This window comes from Oncorhynchus keta, chromosome 1 (genome assembly GCF_023373465.1).
Source record: "Oncorhynchus keta strain PuntledgeMale-10-30-2019 chromosome 1, Oket_V2, whole genome shotgun sequence".
In the NCBI taxonomy this organism is placed as follows: Eukaryota; Metazoa; Chordata; class Actinopteri; order Salmoniformes; family Salmonidae; genus Oncorhynchus; species Oncorhynchus keta.
The window spans coordinates 3,977,911-4,000,928 of NC_068421.1; the positions used below are offsets into that span (position 1 = coordinate 3,977,911).

The 23,018-nt window shown below is 51.4% G+C and overlaps 1 protein-coding gene across 2 annotated transcripts in view; it reads left to right on the plus strand.

Annotated features, from left to right (window-relative positions):
- Positions 1 to 23,018, plus strand: part of LOC118378489 (F-BAR and double SH3 domains protein 2-like) — a 152,587-nt gene that overhangs the window by 61,473 nt on the left and 68,096 nt on the right. For both annotated transcript variants that reach the window (XM_052460682.1, XM_052460697.1), the window contains exons 4-5: positions 22,782 to 22,861; positions 22,946 to 23,018. The exon at positions 22,946 to 23,018 is cut by the window's right edge and continues 72 nt beyond it. In XM_052460682.1, coding sequence (XP_052316642.1) covers positions 22,782 to 22,861; positions 22,946 to 23,018 — 153 coding nt within the window. The remainder of the gene's footprint in view (positions 1 to 22,781; positions 22,862 to 22,945) is intronic.

Sequence of the window (23,018 nt, forward strand, 5' to 3'; positions counted from 1 at the left end):
TGAGGAGGGTGTTGAGGACGGGGAGGGTGTTGAGGACGAGGAGGGTGTTGAGGACGGGGAGGGTGTTGAGGACGAGGAGGGTGTTGAGGACGGGGAGGGTGTTGAGGACGAGGAGGGTGTTGAGGACGGGGAGGGTGTTGAGGAGGGTGTTGAGGACGGGGAGGGTGTTGAGGAGGGTGTTGAGGTCGGGGAGGGTGTTGAGGTCGGGGAGGGTGTTGAGGTCGGGGAGGGTGTTGAGGTCGGGGAGGGTGTTGAGGACGGGGAGGGTGTTGAGGAATGGGGAGGGTGTTGGGGAGGGTGTTGAGGAGGGTGTTGAGGAGGGTGTTGAGGACGAGGAGGGTGTTGAGGAGGGTGTTGAGGACAGGGAGGGTGTTGAGGACGAGGAGGGTGTTGAGAAGGGTGTTGAGGACAGGGATGGTGTTGAGGACGGGATGGTGTTGGGGACGGGATGGTGTTGAGGAGGGTGTTGAGGAGGGTGTTGAGGAGGGTGTTGAGGAGGGTGTTGAGGACGGGGAGGGTGTTGAGGACGGGGAGGGTGTTGGGGACGGGATGGTGTTGAGAAGGGTGTTGAGGAGGGTGTTGAGGAGGGTGTTGAGGACAGGGAGGGTGTTGAGGACGGGGAGGGTGTTGAGGACGAGGAGGGTGTTGAGGAGGGTGTTGAGGACGGGGGGGAGGGTGTTGAGGACGGGGAGGGTGTTGAGGAGGGTGTTGAGGACGGGGAGGGTGTTGAGGAGGGTGTTGAGGACGGGGAGGGTGTTGAGGACGAGGAGGGTGTTGAGGACAGGGAGGGTGTTGAGGACGGGGAGGGTGTTGAGGACGGGGAGGGTGTTGAGGACGGGGAGGGTGTTGAGGAGGGTGTTGAGGAGGGGGAGGGTGTTGAGGACGGGGAGGGTGTTGAGGACGGGGAGGGTGTTGAGGACGGGGAGGGTGTTGAGGACGGGGAGGGTGTTGAGGACGGGGAGGGTGTTGAGGACGGGGAGGGTGTTGAGGAGGGTGTTGAGGACGGGGAGGGTGTTGAGGAGGGTGTTGAGGACGGGGAGGGTGTTGAGGACGGGGAGGGTGTTGAGGAGGGTGTTGAGGACGGGGAGGGTGTTGAGGAGGGTGTTGAGGACGGGGAGGGTGTTGAGGAGGGTGTTGAGGACGGGGAGGGTGTTGAGGACGGGAGGGTGTTGAGGACGGGGAGGGTGTTGAGGACGGGGAGGGTGTTGAGGACGGGATGGTGTTGAGGACGGGATGGTGTTGAGGAGGGTGTTGAGGACGGGATGGTGTTGAGGAGGGTGTTGAGGAGGGTGTTGAGGAGGGTGTTGAGGACGGGATGGTGTTGAGGAGGGTGTTGAGGAGGGTGTTGAGGACGGGATGGTGTTGAGGAGGGTGTTGAGGAGGGTGTTGAGGAGGGTGTTGAGGAGGGTGTTGAGGAGGGTGTTGAGGACGGGATGGTGTTGAGGAGGGTGTTGAGGACGGGATGGTGTTGAGGAAGGTGTTGAGGAGGGTGTTGAGGAGGGTGTTGAGGAGGGTGTTGGGGACGGGGAGGGTGTTGAGGACGGGATGGTGTTGAGGAGGGTGTTGAGGACGGGATGGTGTTGAGGAGGGTGTTGAGGACGGGATGGTGTTGAGGAGGGTGTTGAGGACGGGATGGTGTTGAGGAGGGTGTTGAGGAGGGTGTTGAGGATGGTGTTGAGGACGGGGTTGGTAGATGGGCGTAAACATCTGCCTCTGATTCTAAAGGTTGTAATTTTAAATCCAGAGGTAGAAAGTTGTTTTTGAGATTTTTGTTTTAAGCCAAACACAAACCTTAACTCTTAAACCATTGCATTAATGCCTAACCTGAACCATAAACACTTCTAAATATGACGTTCGAGAACCATGGATGGGCGTCTAATTCTGACGAGAGACTGTGAGAGTTAGGTGTGTGTGTGTGTGTGTGTAGTCCGTGTGTGTATAGTGTGTGTGTAGTCTGTGTGTATGTGGTGTGTAGTGTGTGTGTGTTGCAGCATCTCCTTGTCTAGAGAACAATTGTCTGTCTGGAGTCCGCACTGCAGCTTATCAGCCCCTCCCTCTCCTCTTGTACCCTCTCTCCTCATCCCTCCAATCTCATCCTCTCATCCCTCTCATCCTCCTCCTCTTTTACCCTCTCACCTCATCCCTCCCTTCTCATCCTCTCATCCCTCTCCTCCTCTCATCCCTCTCCTCCTCTCATCCCTCTCCTCCTCTCATCCCTCTCCTCCTCTCATCCCTCCTCCTCTCATCCCTCTCCTCCTCATCCCTCTCCTCCTCTCATCCCTCTCCTCCTCTCATCCTCTCATCCCTCTCCTCCTCTCATCCATCCTCCTCTCATCCCTTCCTCCTCTCATCCCTGACTCCTCCCTCTCTCCTCCTCATCCTTCCCTCCTCTGTTCCTGGGAAAGTTATGGGGAAAGGCCGGGTCATTTGCATAATTGCTATGTGTGTGTGAGAGACTGTGTGTGTTTCACTTGTCATCTGCTCAAACATTCTCACTCACTCACTCACTCACTCACTCACTCACTCACCACTCACTCACCACCACTCACTCACCACTCACTCACTCACCTCACACACACACACACACACACACACACACACACACACACACACACACACACACACACACACACACACACACACACACACACACACACGCACACGCACACGCACACGCACACACACACACACACAGTGGGGCAAAAAAAGTATTTAGTCAGCCACCAATTGTGCACGTTCTCCCACTTAAAAAGATAGGTATGACAGACAAAATGAGATGTTTTTTCTCCAGAAAATCACATTGTAGGATTTTTTTAAATGAATTTATTTGCAAATTATGGTGGAAAATCAGTATTTGGTGAATAACAAAAGTTTATCTCAATACTTTGTTATATACCCTTTGTTGGCAATGACAGAGGTCAAACATTTTCTGTAAGTCTTCACACACTGCTGCTGGTATTTTTGCCCATTCCTCCATGCAGATCTCCTCTAGAGCAGTGATGTTTTGGGGCTGTTGCTGGGCAACACGGACTTTCAACTCCCTCCAAAGATTTTCTATGGGGTTGAGATCTGGAGACTGGCTAGGCCACTCCAGGACCTTGAAATGCTTCTTACGAAGCCACTCCTTCATTGCCCGGGCGGTGTGTTTTGGATCATTGTCATGCTGAAAGCCCAGCCACGTTTCATCTTCAATGCCCTTGCTGATGGTAAGGCTTTGTTACTTTGGTCCCAGTTCTCTGCAGGTCATTCACTAGGTCCCCCCCGTGTGGTTCTGTGATTTTTGCTCACCGTTCTTGTGATCATTTTGACCCCACGGGGTGAGATCTTGCGTGGAGCCCCAGATCGAGGGAGATTATCAGTGGTCTTGTATGTCTTCCATTTCCTAATAATTGCTCCCACAGTTGATTTCTTCAAACCAAGCTGCTTACTTACCTATTGCAGATTTAGTCTTCCCAGCCTGGTGCAGGTCTACAATTTTGTTTCTGGTGTCCTTTGACAGCTCTTTGGTCTTGGCCATAGTGGAGTTCGGAGTGTGACTGTTTGAGGTTGTGGACAGGTGTCTTTTATACTGATAACAAGTTCAAACAGGTGACATTAATACAGGTAACAAGTGGAGGACAGAGGAGCCTTGCTTATTTGTAGTTGACCAAATACTTATTTTCCACCATAATTTGCAAATAAATTCATTAAAAAATCATACAATGTCATTTTCTGGATTTTTTTCCACTCATTTTGTCTGGCATAGTTGAAGTGTACCTATGATGAAAATTACAGGCCTCTCATCTTTATGTGTGTGTGTGGGGGGGTGAGAAGGGTGTTCTAAGGGTGTTCTAAGGGTGTTCTCAGAGCGAAATAGAAAAAGACCGGATCAGGGAGGGAATTTCAGACAAAGAGAAAGAAAGATCCTGATGGTGACTGTAGGGCGAGTGAGGGGGTAGAATGGAGGGATGGTGACTGTAGGGATGAACAGTGAGTGAGGGGGAGGAATGGAGGGATGGTGACTGTAGGGATGAAGAGTGAGTGAGAGGGAGGAATGGAGGGATGGTGACTGTAGGGATGAACAGTGAGTGAGGGGGAGGAATGGAGGGATGGTGACTGTAGGGATGGTGAGTGAGAGGGAGGGATGGTGAATGGAGGGATGGTGAGTGAGAGGGAGGGATGGTGACTGTAGGGATGGTGAGTGAGAGGGATGAATGGAGGGATGGTGAATGTAGGGATGGTGAGTGAGAGGGATGAATGGAGGAATGGTGAATGTAGGGATGGTGATTGAGAGGGAGTAATGGAGGGATGGTGACTGTAGGGATGGTGAGTGAGAGGGAGGATGGTGACTGTAGGGATGGTGAGTGAGAGGGATGAATGGAGGGATGGTGAGTGAGAGGGAGGAATGGAGGGATGGTGAGTGAGAGGGATGAATGGAGGGATGGTGACTAGGGATGGTGAGTGAGAGGGATGAATAGAGGGATGGTGACTGTAGGGATGGTGAGTGAGAGGGAGGGATGGTGACTGTAGGGATGGTGAGTGAGAGGGATGAATGGAGGGATGGTGAGTGAGAGGGGTGAATGGAGGGATGGTGACTGTAGGGCTGAAGAGTGAGTGAGGGGGAGGAATGGAGGGATGGTGACTGTAGGGATGAAGAGTGAGTGAGGGGGAGGAATGGAGGGATGGTGACTGTAGGGATGGTGAGTGAGAGGGAGGGATGGTGACTGTAGAGATGGTGAGGGATGAATGGAGGGATGGTGACTAAGGGATGGTGAGTGAGAGGGAGGAATGGTGACTGTAGGGATGGTGAGTGAGAGGGAGGGATGGAGGGATGGTGAGTGAGAGGGAGGGATGGTGACTGTATGGATGGTGAGTGAGAGGGAGGGATGGTGACTGTAGGGATGGTGAGTGAGAGGGATGAATGGAGGGATGGTGACTGTAGGGATGGTGAGTGAGAGGGAGGAATGGAGGGATGGTGACTGTAGGGATGGTGAGTGAGAGGGAGGAATGGAGGGATGGTGACTGTAGGGATGGTGAGTGAGAGGGAGGAATGGAGGGATGGTGACTGTAGGGATGGTGAGTGAGAGGGAGGAATGGAGGGATGGTGACTGTAGGGATGGTGAGTGAGGGAGGAATGGAGGGTTGGTGACTGTAGGGATGGTGACTGTAGGGATGGTGACTAGGGATGGTGACTGTAGGGATGGTGACTGTAGGGACTGTAGGGATGGTGACTGTAGGGATGGTGACTGTAGGGATGGTGACTGTAGGGACTGTAGGGATGGTGACTGTAGGGATGGTGACTGTAGGGATGGTGACTGTAGGGATGGTGACTGTAGGGATGGTGACTGTAGGGACTGTAGGGATGGTGACTGTAGGGATGGTGACTGTAGGGATGGTGACTGTAGGGATGGTGACTGTAGGGATGGTGACTGTAGGGATGGTGACTGTAGGGATGGTGACTGTAGGGATGGTGACTGTAGGGACTGTAGGGATGGTGACTGTAGGGACTGTAGGGATGGTGACTGTAGGGACTGTAGGGATGGTGACTGTAGGGATGGTGACTGTAGGGATGGTGACTGTAGGGATGGTGACTGTAGGGACTGTAGGGATGGTGACTGTAGGGATGGTGACTGTAGGGATGGTGACTGTAGGGATGGTGACTGTAGGGACTGTAGGGATGGTGACTGTAGGGATGGTGACTGTAGGGATGGTGACTGTAGGGACTGTAGGGATGGTGACTGTAGGGACTGTAGGGATGGGGACTGTAGGGATGGGGACTGTAGGGATGGTGACTGTAGGGACTGTAGGGATGGTGACTGTAGGGATGGTGACTGTAGGGATGGTGACTGTAGGGACTGTAGGGATGGTGACTGTAGGGACTGTAGGGATGGTGACTGTAGGGATGGGGACTGTAGGGATGGTGACTGTAGGGACTGTAGGGATGGTGACTGTAGGGATGGTGACTGTAGGGATGGTGACTGTAGGGATGGTGACTGTAGGGACTGTAGGGACTGTAGGGACTGTAGGGATGGTGACTGTAGGGATGGTGACTGTAGGGATGGTGACTGTAGGGATGGTGACTGTAGGGATGGTGACTGTAAGGACTGTAGGGACTGTAGGGACTGTAGGGATGGTGACTGTAGGGATGGTGACTGTAGGGACTGTAGGGATGGTGACTGTAGGGATGGGGACTGTAGGGATGGTGACTGTAGGGACTGTAGGGATGGTGACTGTAGGGGTGGTGACTGTAGGGATGGTGACTGTAGGGATGGTGACTGTAGGGATGGTGACTGTAGGGGTGGTGACTGTAGGGATGGTGACTGTAGGGATGGTGACTGTAGGGATGGTGACTGTAGGGATGGTGACTGTAGGGGTGGTGACTGTAGGGATGGTGACTGTAGGGATGGTGACTGTAGGGATGGTGACTGTAGGGATGGTGACTGTAGGGACTGTAGGGATGGTGACTGTAGGGACTGTAGGGATGGTGACTGTAGGGATGGTGACTGTAGGGATGGGGACTGTAGGGATGGTGACTGTAGGGATGGTGACTGTAGGGACTGTAGGGATGGTGACTGTAGGGACTGTAGGGATGGTGACTGTAGGGATGGTGACTGTAGGGACTGTAGGGATGGTGACTGTAGGGATGGGGACTGTAGGGATGGTGACTGTAGGGACTGTAGGGATGGTGACTGTAGGGATGGTGACTGTAGGGATGGTGACTGTAGGGATGGTGACTGTAGGGACTGTAGGGACTGTAGGGATGGTGACTGTAGGGATGGTGACTGTAGGGACTGTAGGGACTGTAGGGATGGTGAGTGATTTGCGACACTTTCTGCTGTACTTTCCTTTTTATCCATCCTTTTCTTTTTAAGATGTTGAGCTGACGATATCGACATGCATCACGTCACATTCACTCTTTCTCCTCCTCTCTCCTCCTCCCTCCCTCCCTCCCTTTCTCCCTCTTTCTTTCTCTCGCTTTCTCTCCGTCTCTCCCTCTCTCTGGTCTGGTCAGGATATCCTGTGGTCTGAGTGCTCTCTTATCCTCTCTGGCATGGACAAAAACAGGAAGTGTGTGTGTGCCTGCCTATGCCAGTGTTTTGTCCATGCTCCGACGCTGGAGGTGACCTCATATCCTTTAACCTACCTCACTTCGTTGGGTTTGAGTGATGTGTGTATGCGTGCTGCTCTATTCCTTGCAGGCTACAGTGTTTTCTGGTTCTCTCTGGTTCTAGACCAGTCCTGTCACCTCGTACTGGTCTCCCAGGTCTATCTCAGGGTCTGATCCTAATGGAGAGAGAATCACCGGCTGGTACTGTACTGACAAGACACTGTCCTGGTCTGGTACTGTACTGACAAGACACTGTCCTGGTCTGGTCTGGTACTGACAAGACACTGTCCTGGTCTGGTACTGTACTGACAAGACACTGTCCTGGTCTGGTATTGTACTGACAAGACACTGTCCTGGTCTGGTGCTCTACTGACAAGACACTGTCCTGATCTGGTGCTGTACTGACAAGACACTGTCCTGGTCTGGTCTGGTACTGACAAGACACTGTCCTGGTCTGGTACTGTACTGACAAGACACTGTCCTGGTCTGGTACTGACAAGACACTGTCCTGGTCTGGTCCGGTACTGACAAGACACTGTCCTGGTCTGGTCCGGTACTGACAAGACACTGTCCTGGTCTGGTCCGGTACTGACAAGACACTGTCCTGGTCTGGTCCGGTACTGACAAGACACTGTCCTGGTCTGGTGCTGTACTGACAAGACACTGTCCTGGTCTGGTGCTGTACTGACAAGACACTGTCCTGGTCTGGTGCTGTACTGACAAGACACTGTCCTGGTCTGGTGCTGACAAGACACTGTCCTGGTCTGGTGTTGTACTGACAAGACACTGTCCTGGTCTGGTGCTGTACTGACAAGACACTGTCCTGGTCTGGTGCTGTACTGACAAGACACTGTCCTGGTCTGGTGCTGACAAGACACTGTCCTGGTCTGGTGTTGTACTGACAAGACACTGTCCTGGTCTGGTGCTGTACTGACAAGACACTGTCCTGGTCTGGTGCTGTACTGACAAGACACTGTCCTGGTTTTGTACTGACAAGACACTGTCCTGGTCTGGTGCTGACAAGACACTGTCCTGGTCTGGTGTTGTACTGACAAGACACTGTCCTGGTCTGGTACTGACAAGACACTGTCCTGGTCTGGTGCTGACAAGACACTGTCCTGGTCTGGTGCTGTACTGACAAGACACTGTCCTGGTCTGTTACTGACAAGACACTGTCCTGGTCTGGTGCTGACAAGACACTGTCCTGGTCTGGTGCTGTACTGACAAGACACTGTCCTGGTTTTGTACTGACAAGACACTGTCCTGGTCTGGTACTGACAAGACACTGTCCTGGTCTGGTGCTGTACTGACAAGACACTGTCCTGGTCTGGTGCTGTACTGACAAGACACTGTCCTGGTCTGGTGCTGTACTGACAAGACACTGTCCTGGTCTGGTGCTGTACTGACAAGACACTGTCCTGGTCTGGTGCTCTACTGACAAGACACTGTCCTGGTCTGGTGCTGTACTGACAAGACACTGTCCTGGTCTGGTAGGGTACTGACAAGACACTGTCCTGGTCTGGTACTGACAAGACACTGTCCTGGTCTGGTGCTCTACTGACAAGACACTGTCCTGGTCTGGTGCTGTACTGACAAGACACTGTCCTGGTCTGGTCTGGTGCTGACAAGACACTGTCCTGGTCTGGTGCTGTACTGACAAGACACTGTCCTGGTCTGGTGCTGTACTGACAAGACACTGTCCTGGTCTGGTGCTCTACTGACAAGACACTGTCCTGGTCTGGTCTGGTACTGACAAGACACTGTCCTGGTCTGGTGCTGTACTGACAAGACACTGTCCTGGTCTGGTAGGGTACTGACAAGACACTGTCCTGGTCTGGTACTGACAAGACACTGTCCTGGTCTGGTGCTCTACTGACAAGACACTGTCCTGGTCTGGTGCTGTACTGACAAGACACTGTCCTGGTCTGGTCTGGTGCTGACAAGACACTGTCCTGGTCTGGTGCTGTACTGACAAGACACTGTCCTGGTCTGGTGCTGTACTGACAAGACACTGTCCTGGTCTGGTCTGGTACTGACAAGACACTGTCCTGGTCTGGTGCTCTACTGACAAGACACTGTCCTGGTCTGGTGCTCTACTGACAAGACACTGTCCTGGTCTGGTCTGGTACTGACAAGACACTGTCCTGGTCTGGTGCTGTACTGACAAGACACTGTCCTGGTCTGGTCTGGTACTGACAAGACACTGTCCTGGTCTGGTGCTCTACTGACAAGACACTGTCCTGGTCTGGTGCTCTACTGACAAGACACTGTCCTGGTCTGGTGCTGTACTGACAAGACACTGTCCTGGTCTGGTCTGGTACTGACAAGACACTGTCCTGGTCTGGTGCTGTACTGACAAGACACTGTCCTGGTCTGGTCTGGTACTGACAAGACACTGTCCTGGTCTGGTCTGGTACTGACAAGACACTGTCCTGGTCTGGTCTGGTACTGACAAGACACTGTCCTGGTCTGGTCTGGTACTGACAAGACACTGTCCTGGTCTGGTGCTCTACTGACAAGACACTGTCCTGGTCTGGTGCTCTACTGACAAGACACTGTCCTGGTCTGGTGCTCTACTGACAAGACACTGTCCTGGTCTGGTACTGACAAGACACTGTCCTGGTCTGGTGCTGTACTGACAAGACACTGTCCTGGTCTGGTGCTCTACTGACAAGACACTGTCCTGGTCTGGTGCTGACAAGACACTGTCCTGGTCTGGTCTGGTACTGACAAGACACTGTCCTGGTCTGGTGCTCTACTGACAAGACACTGTCCTGGTCTGGTACTGACAAGACACTGTCCTGGTCTGGTGCTGACAAGACACTGTCCTGGTCTGGTGCTGTACTGACAAGACACTGTCCTGGTCTGGTGTTGTACTGACAAGACACTGTCCTGGTCTGGTACTGACAAGACACTGTCCTGGTCTGGTGTTGTTCTGACAAGACACTGTCCTGGTCTGGTGCTGTACTGACAAGACACTGTCCTGGTCTGGTGCTCTACTGACAAGACACTGTCCTGGTCTGGTCTGGTACTGACAAGACACTGTCCTGGTCTGGTGCTCTACTGACAAGACACTGTCCTGGTCTGGTGCTGTACTGACAAGACACTGTCCTGGTCTGGTGCTGTACTGACAAGACACTGTCCTGGTCTGGTCTGGTACTGACAAGACACTGTCCTGGTCTGGTCTGGTACTGACAAGACACTGTCCTGGTCTGGTGCTGTACTGACAAGACACTGTCCTGGTCTGGTGCTGTACTGACAAGACACTGTCCTGGTCTGGTGCTCTACTGACAAGACACTGTCCTGGTCTGGTCTGGTACTGACAAGACACTGTCCTGGTCTGGTCTGGTACTGACAAGACACTGTCCTGGTCTGGTCTGGTACTGACAAGACACTGTCCTGGTCTGGTCTGGTACTGACAAGACACTGTCCTGGTCTGGTGCTCTACTGACAAGACACTGTCCTGGTCTGGTGCTCTACTGACAAGACACTGTCCTGGTCTGGTGCTCTACTGACAAGACACTGTCCTGGTCTGGTGCTCTACTGACAAGACACTGTCCTGGTCTGGTGCTCTACTGACAAGACACTGTCCTGGTCTGGTGCTCTACTGACAAGACACTGTCCTGGTCTGGTGCTGACAAGACACTGTCCTGGTCTGGTGCTCTACTGACAAGACACTGTCCTGGTCTGGTACTGACAAGACACTGTCCTGGTCTGGTGCTGACAAGACACTGTCCTGGTCTGGTGCTGTACTGACAAGACACTGTCCTGGTCTGGTGTTGTACTGACAAGACACTGTCCTGGTCTGGTCTGGTACTGACAAGACACTGTCCTGGTCTGGTAGGGTACTGACAAGACACTGTCCTGGTCTGGTGTTGTACTGACAAGACACTGTCCTGGTCTGGTCTGGTACTGACAAGACACTGTCCTGGTCTGGTCTGGTACTGACAAGACACTGTCCTGGTCTGGTGCTGTACTGACAAGACACTGTCCTGGTCTGGTGTTGTACTGACAAGACACTGTCCTGGTCTGGTGTTGTACTGACAAGACACTGTCCTGGTCTGGTAGGGTACTGACAAGACACTGTCCTGGTCTGGTAGGGTACTGACAAGACACTGTCCTGGTCTGGTAGGGTACTGACAAGACACTGTCCTGGTCTGGTAGGGTACTGACAAGACACTGTCCTGGTCTGGTAGGGTACTGACAAGACACTGTCCTGGTCTGGTACTGACAAGACACTGTCCTGGTCTGGTACTGACAAGACACTGTCCTGGTCTGGTGCTGTACTGACAAGACACTGTCCTGGTCTGGTACTGACAAGACACTGTCCTGGTCTGGTACTGACAAGACACTGTCCTGGTCTGGTGCTCTACTGACAAGACACTGTCCTGGTCTGGTCTGGTACTGACAAGACACTGTCCTGGTCTGGTGCTCTACTGACAAGACACTGTCCTGATCTGGTACTGACAAGACACTGTCCTGGTCTGGTCTGGTACTGACAAGACACTGTCCTGGTCTGGTGCTGACAAGACACTGTCCTGGTCTGGTCTGGTACTGACAAGACACTGTCCTGGTCTGGTGCTGTACTGACAAGACACTGTCCTGGTCTGGTGCTGACAAGACACTGTCCTGGTCTGGTGCTGTACTGACAAGACACTGTCCTGGTCTGGTACTGACAAGACACTGTCCTGGTCTGGTGTTGTACTGACAAGACACTGTCCTGGTCTGGTACTGACAAGACACGGTCCTGGTCTGGTGCTGTACTGACAAGACACTGTCCTGGTCTGGTGCTGTACTGACAAGACACTGTCCTGGTCTGGTGTTGTACTGACAAGACACTGTCCTGGTCTGGTGTTGTACTGACAAGACACTGTCCTGGTCTGGTGTTGTACTGACAAGACACTGTCCTGGTCTGGTCTGGTACTGACAAGACACTGTCCTGGTCTGGTACTGACAAGACACTGTCCTGGTCTGGTCTGGTACTGACAAGACACTGTCCTGGTCTGGTACTGACAAGACACTGTCCTGGTCTGGTGTTGTACTGACAAGACACTGTCCTGGTCTGGTGTTGTACTGACAAGACACTGTCCTGGTCTGGTACTGACAAGACACTGTCCTGGTCTGGTACTGACAAGACACTGTCCTGGTCTGGTACTGACAAGACACTGTCCTGGTCTGGTGTTGTACTGACAAGACACTGTCCTGGTCTGGTGCTGTACTGACAAGACACGGTCCTGGTCTGGTGCTGTACTGACAAGACACTGTCCTGGTCTGGTGCTGTACTGACAAGACACTGTCCTGGTCTGGTGTTGTACTGACAAGACACTGTCCTGGTCTGGTGTTGTACTGACAAGACACTGTCCTGGTCTGGTCTTGTACTGACAAGACACTGTCCTGGTCTGGTCTGGTACTGACAAGACACTGTCCTGGTCTGGTACTGACAAGACACTGTCCTGGTCTGGTCTGGTACTGACAAGACACTGTCCTGGTCTGGTACTGACAAGACACTGTCCTGGTCTGGTACTGACAAGACACTGTCCTGGTCTGGTACTGACAAGACACTGTCCTGGTCTGGTGCTGACAAGACACTGTCCTGGTCTGGTACTGACAAGACACTGTCCTGGTCTGGTGCTGACAAGACACTGTCCTGGTCTGGTACTGACAAGACACTGTCCTGGTCTGGTGCTCTACTGACAAGACACTGTCCTGGTCTGGTGCTGTACTGACAAGACACGGTCCTGGTCTGGTGCTGTACTGACAAGACACTGTCCTGGTCTGGTCTGGTACTGACAAGACTGAACCAAAGCGAAGGGAGACAGGACCACATTTGTGGGTTTGGAGGCTGTAGAGAAACACAGACAGAGGATAAACTAAGCCTGTGTGTTTGTGTGTTTATTTTAGTTATTTTGAGCCTCTACTTTGAGGAAGAGGAGGAGGAGGAAGAGGTGGAGGAAGGTAAATAGAAGATGTATGGCCAGCTGATCACTGTATCCATTGAGAGGAGTTGAATGCCTCTTTCTCTCTGTTGCAGACACACACACCCTAACCCCCCCCCAGCCCAGTCTACCCTAACCCCCCCCAGCCCAGTCTACCCTAACCCCCCCCAGCCCAGTCTGCCCTGATGATGTCAGAGGCAGAGAGAGGAGGCCATTCTTTCCTGTGTCAGGTTCACCTCACCACCCTTTCCTTCAGCACCACCCACTCTGCTCTAACTGTTTTGGTTAACTGGTTGTGTGTGGTTGTGTGTGTGTGTGTTCCATGCCAACGGTATTGTTCTTCTATTACAGCTGTGATGCTGTTATTTCACATATCTGTGTCATGTGTTTCCCATGGTAAGGCTTTAGGGTGGGGGTCAGTGGGCTGTAGTCTCCCCCCATTGTGGAGCTTTCTCCCCAGGCCAGCCCTCCCATTACACCACGGGCAGTACTGGAGGTATGAAACAATCACATGAGGATAGTTGATCCATGTGTGTGTCCTCAATGGCCATCTGTGAGATTGAGAGAGAGAGATGGACATGAGAGAGAGAGATGGACATGAGAGAGAGAGATGGACATGAGAGAGAGAGATGGACATGAGAGAGAGAGATGGACATGAGAGAGAGATGGACATGAGAGAGAGAGATGGACATGAGAGAGAGAGATGGACATGAGAGATGGACATGAGAGAGAGAGATGGACATGAGAGAGAGAGATGGACATGAGAGAGAGAGATGGACATGAGAGAGAGAGATGGACATGAGAGAGAGAGATGGACATGAGAGATGGACATGTGAGAGAGAGATGGACATGAGAGAGAGAGATGGACATGAGAGATGGACATGAGAGAGAGAGATGGACATGAGAGATGGACATGAGAGAGAGATGGACATGAGAGAGAGAGATGGACATGAGAGAGAGAGATGGACATGAGAGATGGACATGAGAGATGGACATGAGAGAGAGAGATGGACATGAGAGAGAGAGAGATGGACATGAGAGATGGACATGAGAGAGAGAGCTGGACATGAGAGAGAGATGGACATGAGAGGGAGAGATGGACATCAGAGGGAGAGATGGACATGAGAGGGAGAGATGGACATGAGAGAGAGAGATAGACATGAGAGAGAGAGAGAGAGAGAGAGAGAGAGAGGGGCATGAGAGAGATGGACATGAGAGATGGACATGAGAGAGAGAGATGGACATGAGAGAGAGAGATGGACATGAGAGAGAGAGATGGACATGAGAGATGGACATGAGAGAGAGAGATGGACGTGAGAGATGGACATGAGAGATGGACATGAGAGATGGACATGAGAGAGAGAGATGGACATGAGAGAGAGAGATGGACATGAGAGAGAGAGATGGACATGAGAGAGAGAGATGGACATGAGAGAGAGAGATGGACATGAGAGAGAGATGGACATGAGAGGGAGAGATGGACATGAGAGAGAGAGAGGGGCATGAGAGAGAGAGATAGACATGAGAGAGAGAGAGAGAGATGGACATGAGAGAGATGGACATGAGAGAGATGGACATGAGAGAGATGGACATGAGAGAGATGGACATGAGAGAGAGATGGACATGAGAGAGAGATATGGACATGAGAGAGAGATGGACATGAGAGAGAGAGATGGACATGAGAGAGAGAGATGGGCATGAGAGATGGACATGAGAGAGAGATGGACATGAGAGATGGACATGAGAGAGAGAGATGGACATGAGAGAGAGAGATGGACATGAGAGATGGACATGAGAGAGAGAGATGGACATGAGAGATGGACATGAGAGAGAGAGATGGGCATGAGAGATGGACATGAGAGAGAGATGGACATGAGAGAGAGATGGACATGAGAGAGAGAGATGGACATGAGAGAGAGAGATGGACATGAGAGAGAGAGATGGACATGAGAGAGAGAGATGGACATGAGAGAGAGAGATGGACATGAGAGAGATGGACATGAGAGAGATGGACATGAGAGAGATGGACATGAGAGAGATGGACATGAGAGAGATGGACATGAGAGAGAGAGATGGACATGAGAGATGGACATGAGAGAGAGAGATGGACATGAGAGATGGACATGAGAGAGAGAGATGGACATGAGAGAGAGAGATGGACATGAGAGAGAGAGATGGACATGAGAGATGGACATGAGAGAGAGAGATGGACATGAGAGAGAGAGATGGACATGAGAGAGAGAGATGGACATGAGAGATGGACATGAGAGAGAGAGATGGACATGAGAGAGAGAGATGGACATGAGAGATGGACATGAGAGAGAGAGATGGACATGAGAGAGAGAGAGATGGACATGAGAGATGGACATGAGAGATGGACATGAGAGGGAGAGATGGACATGAGAGAGAGAGATGGACATCGAGAGAAAGAGATGGACATCGAGAGAGAGATGGACATGCGAGAGAGAGATGGACATGAGAGAGAGATGGACATCGAGAGAGAGATGGACATCGAGAGAGAGATGGACATCGAGAGAGAGATGGACATAGAGAGAGAGATGGACATCGAGAGAGAGATGGACATCGAGAGAGAGATGGACATGAGAGAGAGAGATGGACATAGAGAGAGAGATGGACATCGAGAGAGAGATGGACGAGAGGGAGAGAGGGGCATGAGAGAGCGACATGGACATGAGAGAGGGGCATGAGAGAGAGAGAGAGAGAGAGAGAGAGAGAGAGAGAGAGAGAGAGAGAGAGAGAGAGAGAGAGAGAGAGAGAGAGAGAGAGAGAGAGAGAGAGAGAGAGAGAGAGAGAGAGAGAGAGAGAGAGAGAGAGAGAGACAGAGAGAGAGAGAGAGAGACATGAGAGAGACATGAGAGGGAGAGAGAGGGGCATGAGAGGGAGAGAGAGGGGCATGAGAGGGAGAGAGAGGGCATGAGAGGGAGAGAGAGGGGCATGAGAGGGAGAGAGAGGGGCATGAGAGGGAGAGAGAGGGGCATGAGAGAGAGCGAGAGGGACATGAGAGAGAGGGGCATGGAGAGGGAGAGAGAGGGGCATGAGAGAGAGAGAGGGGCATGAGAGAGAGAGAGGGGCATGAGAGAGAGAGAGAGAGGGGCATGAGAGAGAGAGATGGACATGAGAGAGAGAGATGGACATGAGAGAGAGAGAGATGGACATGAGAGGGAGAGATGGACATGAGAGAGAGAGAGATGGACATGAGAGAGAGAGATGGACATGAGAGATGGACATGAGAGGGAGAGATGGACATGAGAGGGAGAGATGGACATGAGAGAGAGAGATGGACATGAGAGAGAGATGGACATGAGAGAGAGAGATGGACATGAGAGAGAGAGATGGACATGAGAGAGAGAGATGGACATGAGAGAGAGAGATGGACATGCGAGGGAGAGATGGACGAGAGGGAGAGAGAGGGGCATGAGAGAGAGACATGGACATGAGAGAGAGAGAGATGGACATGAGAGAGAGAGAGATGGACATGAGAGAGAGAGATGGACATGAGAGAGAGAGATGGACATGAGAGAGAGAGATGGACATGAGAGAGAGAGATGGACATGCGAGAGAGAGATGGACGAGAGGGAGAGAGAGGGGCATGAGAGAGAGACATGGACATGAGAGAGAGAGAGGGGCATGAGAGAGAGAGAGGGGCATGAGAGGGAGAGAGAGGGGCATGAGAGGGAGAGAGAGGGGCATGAGAGGGAGAGAGAGGGGCATGAGAGGGAGAGAGAGGGGCATGAGAGAGAGAGAGAGAGAGAGAGAGAGAGAGGGCATGAGAGGGAGAGAGAGGGGCATGAGAGAGAGATAGAGGGGCATGAGAGAGAGAGAGAGAGAGGGGCATGAGAGGGAGAGAGAGGGACATGAGAGGGAGAGAGAGGGGCATGAGAGAGAGAGAGGGGCATGCAAGGGAGAGAGAGGGGCATGAGAGGGAGAGAGAGGGGCATGAGAGGGAGAGAGAGGGGCATGAGAGGGAGAGAGGGGCATGAGAGGGAGAGAGGGGCATGAGAGATGGGCATGAGAGAGAGAGATGGACATGAGAGAGAGAGATGGACATGAGAGAGAGAGATGGACATGCGAGAGAGAGATGGACGAGAGGGAGAGAGGGGCATGAGAGAGAGACATGGACATGAGAGAGGGGCATGAGAGAGAGAGAGGGGCATGAGAGTGAGAGAGAGGGGCATGAGAGAGAGAGAGAGAGAGAGAGAGAGAGAGAGAGAGAGGGGCATGAGAGGGGAGAGAGGGGCATGAGAGGGAGAGAGAGGGGCATGAGAGAGAGATAGAGGGGAATGAGAGAGAGAGAGAGAGAGAGGGGCATGAGAGGGACATGAGAGGGAGAGAGAGGGGCATGAGAGAGAGAGAGAGGGGCATGAGAGAGGGAGAGAGAGGGGCATGAGAGGGAGAGAGAGGGGCATGAGAGGGAGAGAGAGGGGCATGAGAGAGAGAGAGAGAGAGAGAGAGGGGCATGAGAGAGAGAGAGAGGGGCATGAGAGGGAGAGAGAGGGGCATGAGAGGGAGAGAGGGGCATGAGAGGGAGAGAGGGGCATGAGAGAGAGAGATGGACATGAGAGAGAGAGATGGACATGCGAGAGAGAGATGGACGAGAGGGAGAGAGAGAGGCTGGCATGAGAGGGGCATGAGAGGCAGAGGCATGAGAGGGAGAGAGAGGGGCATGAGAGGGAGAGAGGCATGAGAGAGAGAGAGGGGGGATAGAGAGGGGCATGAGAGGGAGGGGCATGAGAGAGAGAGAGAGGGGCATGAGAGAGAGAGAGAGGGCCATGAGAGGGAGAGAGAGGGGCATGAGAGAGAGAGAGGGGCATGAGAGGGAGAGAGAGGGGCATGAGAGGGAGAGAGGGGCATGAGAGAGAGAGAGAGAGAGAGAGAGAGGGGAGAGAGAGGGGCATGAGAGGGAGAGAGAGGGGCACGAGAGAGAGCGAGAGGGGCATGAGAGGGACATGAGAGGGAGAGAGAGGGGCATGGAGAGAGAGAGAGAGGGAGGGGCATGAGAGAGAGGGGCATGAGAGAGAGAGAGAGGGGCATGAGAGGGAGAGAGAGGGAGGGGCATGAGAGGGAGAGAGAGGGGCATGAGAGGGAGAGAGAGGGGCATGAGAGAGAGAGAGAGGGCCATGAGAGGGAGAGAGAGGGGCATGAGAGAGAGAGAGGGGCATGAGAGGGAGAGAGAGGGGCATGAGGGAGAGAGGGGCATGAGAGAGAGAGAGAGGGGAGAGAGAGGGGCATGAGAGGGAGAGAGAGGGGCACGAGAGAGAGCGAGAGGGGCATGAGAGGGACATGAGAGGGAGAGAGAGGGGCATGGAGAGAGAGAGAGGGGCATGAGAGGGAGAGAGAGGGGCATGAGAGGGAGAGAGAGGGGCATGAGAGGGAGAGAGAGGGGCATGAGAGAGAGAGAGAGGGGCATGAGAGAGAGAGAGAGGGGCATGAGAGAGAGAGAGGGGCATGAGAGGGAGAGAGAGGGAGGGGCATGAGAGGGAGAGAGAGGGGCATGAGAGGGAGAGAGAGGGGCATGAGAGGGAGAGAGGGGCATGAGAGAGAGAGATAGAGAGGGGCATGAGAGGGAGAGAGAGGGGCATGAGAGGGAGAGAGGGGAATGAGAGGGGGGGAGAAGGGAGAGAGAGGGGCATGAGAGGGAGAGAGGGGCATGAGAGGGAGAGAGAGGGGCATGAGAGGGAGAGAGGGGCATGAGAGGGAGAGAGAGGGGAGAGAGAGGGGCATGAGAGAGAGGGGCATGAGAGGGAGAGAGGGGCATGAGAGGGAGAGAGAGGGGCATGGGGGAGAGAGAGGGGCATGAGAGAGAGGGACATGAGAGGGAAATGAGAGGGAGAGAGAGAGAGACATGAGAGAGAGAGGGGCATGAGAGAGAGCGAGAGGGGCATGAGAGGGACATGAGAGGGAGAGAGAGAGAGAAAGAGAGAGAGGCATGAGAGAGAGAGAGGGGCATATGAGATGGGGGAGAGGGAGGGAGAGAGACAGACACGAGAGAGAGAGACGCGAAAGAGGGCGGGACACATCATCAATGGGCCCTGAAGCTCTATTTGTCCTGATTGGAACCAGCTTGTTGTTGCTGCTGTTTTATTAATGAGTGTTATCTGTTGATGCCAGGAGAACTCTCTCTCTACCACCCTGACTATATACAGGAGAACTCTCTCTCTACCACACTGACTATATACAGGAGAACTCTCTCTCTACCACACTGACTATATACAGGAGAACTCTCTCTCTACCACCCTGACTATATACAGGACAACTCTCTCTCTACCACCCTGACTATATACAGGACAACTCTCTCTCTCTACCACCCTGACTATATACAGGACAACTCTCTCTCTACCACCCTGACTATATACAGGACAACTCTCTCTCTCTACCACCCTGACTATATACAGGACAACTCTCTCTCTCTACCACACTGACTATATACAGGAGAACTCTCTCTCTACCACACTGACTATATACAGGACAACTCTCTCTACCACACTGACTATATACAGGAGAACTCTCTCTCTACCACACTGACTATATACAGGACAACTCTCTCTCTACCACACTGACTATATACAGGACAACTCTCTCTCTACCACACTGACTATATACAGGAGAACTCTCTCTCTACCACACTGACTATATACAGGACAACTCTCTCTCTACCACACTGACTATATACAGGACAACTCTCTCTCTACCACACTGACTATATACAGGAGAACTCTCTCTCTACCACCCTGACTATATACAGGACAACTCTCTCTCTCTACCACCCTGACTATATACAGGACAACTCTCTCTCTCTACCACACTGACTATATACAGGAGAACTCTCTCTCTACCACCCTGACTATATACAGGACAACTCTCTCTCTCTACCACACTGACTATATACAGGACAACTCTCTCTCTCTACCACACTGACTATATACAGGACAACTCTCTCTCTCTACCACACTGACTATATACAGGAGAACTCTCTCTCTACCACACTGACTATATACAGGAGAACTCTCTCTCTACCACCCTGACTATATACAGGAGAACTCTCTCTCTACCACACTGACTATATACAGGAGAACTCTCTCTACCACCCTGACTATATACAGGAGAACTCTCTCTCTACCACCCTGACTATATACAGGACAACTCTCTCTCTAACACCCTGACTATATACAGGACAACTGTCTCTCTCTACCACACTGACTATATACAGGAGAACTCTCTCTACCACCCTGACTATATACAGGAGAACTCTCTCTCTACCACACTGACTATATACAGGACAACTCTCTCTCTACCACCCTGACTATATACAGGACAACTCTCTCTCTACCACCCTGACTATATACAGGACAACTCTCTCTCTACCACACTGACTATATACAGGACAACTCTCTCTCTACCACACTGACTATATACAGGACAACTCTCTCTACCACCCTGACTATATACAGGACAACTCTCTCTCTCTACCACACTGACTATATACAGGAGAACTCTCTCTCTACCACACTGACTATATACAGGAGAACTCTCTCTCTACCACCCTGACTATATACAGGACAACTCTCTCTCTACCACACTGACTATATACAGGACAACTCTCTCTCTCTACCACCCTGACTATATACAGGACAACTCTCTCTCTACCACACTGACTATATACAGGACAACTCTCTCTCTACCACACTGACTATATACAGGACAACTCTCTCTCTACCACCCTGACTATATACAGGAGAACTCTCTCTACCACACTGACTATATACAGGAGAACTCTCTCTCTACTACACTGACAACTAATATCACTGACACTATACAGGGCCACAGTAATCTATATCACTGACACTATACAGGGCCACAGTAACCTATATCACTGACACTATACAGGGCCACAGTAACTTATATCACTGACACTATACAGGGCCACAGTAAACTATATCCCTGACACTATACAGGGCTATAGTAAACTATATCACTGACACTATACAGGGCCACAGTAACCTATATCACTGACACTATACAGGGCCACAGTAACTTATATCACTGACACTATACAGGGCCACAGTAAACTATATCACTGACACTATACAGGGCTATAGTAAACTATATCACTGACACTATACAGGGCCACAGTAACCTATATCACTGACACTATACAGGGCCACAGTAACTTATATCACTGACACTATACAGGGCCACAGTAACCTATATCACTGACACTATACAGGGCCACAGTAACCTATATCACTGACACTATACAGGGCCATAGTAACCTATATCACTGACATTATACAGGGCCACAGTAACCTATATCACTGACACTATACCGGGCCACAGTAACCTATATCACTGACACTATACAGGGCCATAGTAACCTATATCACTTACACTATACAGGGCCATAGTAACCTATATCACTGACACTATACAGGGCCATAGTAACCTATATCACTGACACTATACAGGGCCATAGTAACCTATATCACTGACATTATACAGGGCCACAGTAACCTATATCACTGACACTATACAGGGCCATAGTAAACTATATCACTGACACTATACAGGGCCACAGTAACCTATATCACTGACACTATACCGGGCCACAGTAACCTATATCACTGACACTATACAGGGCCATAGTAAACTATATCACTGACACTATACAGGGCCACAGTAACCTATATCACTGACACTATACAGGGCCACAGTAACCTATATCACTGACACTATACAGGGCCACAGTAACCTATTTCACTGACACTATACAGGGCCATAGTAACCTATATCACTGACATTATACAGGGCCATAGTAACCTATATCACTGACATTATACAGGGCCACAGTAACCTATATCACTGACACTATACCGGGCCACAGTAACCTATATCACTGACACTATACAGGGCCATAGTAACCTATATCACTTACACTATACAGGGCCATAGTAACCTATATCACTGACACTATACAGGGCCATAGTAACCTATATCACTGACATTATACAGGGCCACAGTAACCTATATCACTGACACTATACAGGGCCATAGTAAACTATATCACTGACACTATACAGGGCCACAGTAACCTATATCACTGACACTATACCGGGCCACAGTAACCTATATCACTGACACTATACAGGGCCATAGTAAACTATATCACTGACACTATACAGGGCCACAGTAACCTATATCACTGACACTATACAGGGCCACAGTAACCTATTTCACTGACACTATACAGGGCCACAGTAACCTATATCACTGACATTATACAGGGCCATAGTAAACTATATCACTGACACTATACAGGGCCATAGTAAACTATATCACTGACACTATACAGGGCCACAGTAACCTATATCACTGACACTATACAGGGCCATAGTAAACTATATCACTGACACTATACAGGGCCACAGTAACCTATATCACTGACACTATACAGGGCCATAGTAACCTATATCACTGACACTATACAGGGCCATAGTAACCTATATCACTGACACTATACAGGGCCATAGTAACCTATATCACTGACACTATACAGGGCCACAGTAACCTATATCACTGACGCAATACAGGGCCATAGTAACCTATATCACTTACACTATACAGGGCCACAGTAACCTATATCACTGACACTATACAGGGCCATAGTAACCTATATCACAGTAGACTGACTCAACTCCTCAACACAACACAATGACTGTGTCATGTTTTGTTGATCTATACAGGCTCTGCAGAAGCTGGCCAGTCAGTACCTGAAGAGGGATTGGCCAGGCATCAAACCTGACGACCAACGCACAGACTACAGGTGAGTAGAGGACTCTTGCTGACATCACACTGTTTCTTGGTTGGCTTGCAGTCTTCCTCTTGCGTAAACTGACTATGTGTGTAGGAATGTGTATGCTGTGTGGCGGTCCTATCTGGAGGGGACAGTACAGGTGACTCAGTCTCGCGTCAACGTGTGT